General features: G+C 49.1%; 1 protein-coding gene across 1 annotated transcript; it reads left to right on the forward strand.

The window, feature by feature from the left end:
- The first annotated feature begins 1,158 nt into the window (after window positions 1-1,158).
- Window positions 1,159-4,022, forward strand: fmc1 (formation of mitochondrial complex V assembly factor 1 homolog). Its single transcript, XM_063063378.1, has 2 exons — window positions 1,159-1,365; window positions 3,649-4,022. The coding sequence occupies exons 1-2, from the start codon at window positions 1,240-1,242 to the stop codon at window positions 3,850-3,852; spliced, it is 330 nt and encodes a 109-aa protein (XP_062919448.1). The 5' UTR covers window positions 1,159-1,239; the 3' UTR covers window positions 3,853-4,022.
- The last annotated feature ends 288 nt before the right edge of the window (window positions 4,023-4,310 follow it).

A 4,310-nucleotide genomic window follows, 5' to 3' on the forward strand; every position in this document is an offset into this window, starting at 1 on the left:
AATGTGTGGCTGGCGAGCTGGTGAAGGAACTGGGGACACTTCTGGAGAAGGTGACTACTCTACAAGCCTGACGGGTCACACCTCAGGCGGGAACATGGCCCAACTCCTCACAGGGGTTGTTGGAAAGGGTTAGACTAATTTGTCAGGGGACCTTAGAGCAGACTTGGACAGAAGAAAACCCAAATGGAAAGAGTTCAGATGACGGGGGCGAGGGTGTTAGGACAGCTGTATAGACCGTGCATGATGATAACCATAGTGTATTGGGGAGGGCAGGGGGGGAGATTAAAAAATGGCAAGATAAAACTAAAGACTTTATTGGAAAGTGTGCAGTATGTGTGAGGGAATAGGAAAGTCGTTGACCCAATTGAAATAAACAGATATGATCTGTGGTCGGGTGCTTCCAGGATGCTGCATTGGCAAGTTTGTGGCGCTGGAAGCTCATGGCAGGGAGAGTTTACTGCCTTCTACCGTCTGTGTGAGATGTTGGGACTTTTGAGAGACTTTGAGACATTTTTTACTGTGCCCATGGTCTGTTCTTTATCAGATTATGGTATTGGTTGCACTGTTGTAACTATATGTTATAATTATGTGGTTTTTGTCAGTTTTAGTCTTGGTTTGTCTTGTATTTCTGTGATATCACACTGGAGGAACATTGTATCATTTCTTAATGCATGCATTTCTAAATGACAATAAAAGAGGACTGAGTGTCCTCATAATCTAATCTAATCTAATAGTATTTATAGACTTGGCAACATGATCAACGCTGGAACTGGATATTCAGGAGGATGTGACATTTTAGTGTCACGGATATAAACTATGGAGAGGTGGGGTTACATGAATCACAAGGGGGAGTGACTTTTTAAGAAGTTGACGTTACTCCCACTGTTTATGTCAAATCAAAATTATCTGAATGATCCCATCTTCAATTAAAAGAAACCATCCTAGCCCGTTATGATTCCCACTGTCCTTCTGAAAGCATAGCTAGAGTTGGAGGAGGCAGAATATTATATTAAAAGATCAACTAGCATGAAAACAGGGAATTACAACGGGTAGAGACACAAAAGAGAGCGCAGGCCACGCCGGTGTTAGAGGGCAAGACAGGAAGGGGGCGGGGCAAAGGGGGAGCAGATCTAGCGCCGCCTTGTGGCGAGCGGCGGCCCCACAGGCCGATCCACGATCCGCCATCCGCGATCGATTGGTTCGGCTGGTGCGGCCCAGTCGTACTCGGTCGTTCAGAAGATGGCGGCGGCGTCCCATCCGCTGCGGGTGTTCAGGGCGCTTCTGAAGGAGCTGCGGAGCCAGGGCAGCGATTACCGACATTCCGCCGCCTACAGATATATCACGGAGCAGTACCGGAGAAACCAGGTGAAACCCTGCAACCGGCAGAGAGGGCCTAGCCAATCGGAAATGCAGCTGGGAGGCAGGGGCGGGTGTTGCTGGATAATTGACGGCAGGGTCAGCCAATCACGAGGGGGGCCGACTAAAGCAGAGGCAGACAGTACAGCAATTTATAAACCAGAAAATAACCATCTAGTGTCATTAAGATCGGGGATAAAGGTCAATAATCAAGAGGTCGTGAGTCAAGAATCTAGGAAACTCCGGGTCAGGAGTCAAAGGTCAAGGTTGGGGTAGAGGATGCGCAATCCTGGATTACTGAGACAGTTCAAAGGTTAAAATCTGAGGACAGACAGGATTTAGTTCACAGTTAAACAGGCAGAGAGCAATTGGTATATCCTGGGGTAAGAGGTCACAAAAAAGGGACAGACCCATAAAGTTACTGCCAGAGCATTCGGGGTTTGAAGCTCACAGTAAACTGAGCTTCGAGTGAGCAAGGAGTTTCGTTGGACTTTGGTGTATGTGAAAATAAATGTGGCTGTGTGTGAGTTTTCCCCTAAAATGCTCCAATTGCCTTTCCCAACCCAAAGACGAGTCATTTGTTCGGTGGGCTGGCATGGTGCTTGTGGGCCAAACAGCCTCTTGTGTTGGAAAGAAATGCGCAAATCAGGGCAGACTAAAAAGGGTTTAGATATTGATTAGGCGTGATCCAAAACAGAATCTAAGGGGCTGAGGGGACGAATGGCCTCTGTCAGATTATATGAGAGCTCTTCTCTGCTGCCCAATCTTTACCCAAGGTCAGAAGGAAGAAATATGAGGTAACAACCCACTTACACTCTACCTGGGAACCTCCTGCAAACCCTCTCCAATGTCAGCACTTCTGTTCTTAGATGCGGAGCCCAGAATTGTTCAGAATACTCTATTGTGAACAGCTTTAGGCTCCTCATCTAAGGAAATACGTGCTGGCATTGGAGAGGGTTCTGAGAATGTTCACAAAAATGATTCCAGGAATGAAAGGGTTATCATATGAGGAACATTTGATAGCTCGGGACCTGTATTCACTGGAATTTAGGGGGGGGGGATCTCATTGAAACCTTTCGAATGTTAAAAGGCCCAGATATGGTGGATATGGAAAGGATGTTTCCCATGGTGAGGGAGTCTAGGACAAGAGGGCACAGCCTCAGGATGGAGGGACATCCATTTAAAACAGATGCAGAGAAATTTCTTTTAGCCAGAGGGTGGTGAATTTGTAGAACTTGTTGCCACATGCAGCTGTGGAGGTCAGGTGGTTGGGTGTATTTAAGGCAGAGATTGGTAGGTTCTTGATTGGACATGGCATCAAAGGTTACGGGGAGAAGGCCGGGGAGTGGGGCTGAGGAGGGGGAACATATCAGCCATGATTGAATGGTGGAGCAGACTTGACGGGTCTAATTCTGCTCCTACGGTCTAATGGCAGGAATTTGTAGCTGTGACGTTGCTGCGAGCAAAGATTTGCCTCACCCTACATGTGCATGCAACAATAAACGTGCCTGCTGGACCAGGAACGGGGTCCCGGATTTTACTGCAGTGAGCTGCAAATCTCCGGGCGCTGGGCTGGTTGGCAGACAAGCTGAACTCTGGGTGTTGCAACCGGAACAGGAGCATCACATCATCCAGCTCCCAGCTGCTGTGAGATGTGCTTTGCAGCTCCTTTAAAATAGTCACCTGAGGATGAACTTAACGTCCGTAAGACCAAAAGACCAGAATTGGGCTGTTCAGCCCGTCGAATCTGCTCTGCCATTCAATCGTGGCTGGTTTATTATCCCTCTCCACCCCATTTTCCTGCCCTCTCCTTGTCACCTTCAACACCCTTACCAGTCAACCTCTGCTTTAAGTGTACCCAATGGCTTGCCCTCCACAGCCGGCTGTGGCCACGAATTCCACAGATTCACCCCCTCTGGCTAAAGAATTTCCTCCTCATCTCTGTTGCAAAGGGGCGTCCTTGTATTCTAAGGCTGTGCACCCCCCCCCCACAAGTCCTAGACTCCCCCACTGTAGGAAACACCCTGTCCTCGTCCAGCCTTTTGACATTCGATAGGTTTCAGTGAGGTTCCCTCTCATTCTTCTATTCCTGGGATCATTCTTGTGAGCCTCCTCTGGAACCTCTCCAACGCTAACATGTCCTTTCTGAGATTAAGGCCTCAAGATCCTATTTCGGGTGAGTTTCCCGTCTGGCCTGGCCTTTGGCGGGGACTTCCTGAATATGGCTTCCTTGATTTTCCGTATTGCCTGAGGTGGGAACGGGAACTGACAACACGGCCGTTACCATTGCAGGTTACCAGTGAGAAGCTGTGCTGTACTCAGCAGGAACTGGTCCACCAGGCCTCCACCTACCTGTGCCTGCTGCACAGCATCCGCCAGCACCTGGCGCTGCACCACAAGTACCATGGCAAGGGGGAGCGCTCACCCCGGGACATAGCACGGCAGGTCGGCTTCAAGTTGCCGCTGCAGCCTGGGGGCAAAGGGTGGGAGAAGTGAGGAGCCGAGAGAAGTTCTGCGTTCCCAGTCTCCAGAGTGCACTTTTCTCCGCAAGTGTCGCCGACTGCCAGAATAGATGGATAACGTGGACACTTGAACTTTTCTAGACACAGCTTCTGAATGATTCACGATGTAAATAAAGTATTTAAACCGCATTTGTGACTGTGTCGTGTCCCTTCGTCCAACTCCTCCTTGCCAACCAAGTAGAGTAACTCACACAGAATGCTGGAGGAATTCAGCAGGTCAGGCAGCACCTACAGGGGCACAAACAGTCAACATTTTGGGCCGAGACCCTACAACGGGAACTGACATTAGGAGGACTGATGAAGCATATTAGCCTGAAAAGTCGACTGTTTATATAGAGCATAAGAAATAGGAGCAGGAGTCGGCCATCTGGCCTGTCAGCCCTGCTCCACCATTCAATAAGATCATGGCTGATCTGACCATGGACTCATCTC

This window comes from Mobula hypostoma, chromosome 11, assembly GCF_963921235.1.
Source record: "Mobula hypostoma chromosome 11, sMobHyp1.1, whole genome shotgun sequence".
In the NCBI taxonomy this organism is placed as follows: domain Eukaryota; kingdom Metazoa; phylum Chordata; class Chondrichthyes; order Myliobatiformes; family Myliobatidae; genus Mobula; species Mobula hypostoma.

Excerpts from the sequence above, each read along its gene's own strand:
- fmc1 (XM_063063378.1), top strand. The coding sequence starts at position 1,240 with ATGGCGGCGGCGTCCCATCCGCTGCGGGTGTTCAGGGCGCTTCTGAAG. Across the intron at positions 1,366-3,648 it reads AGCAGTACCGGAGAAACCAG|GTTACCAGTGAGAAGCTGTG; the intron begins GTGAAACCCTGC and ends TTACCATTGCAG.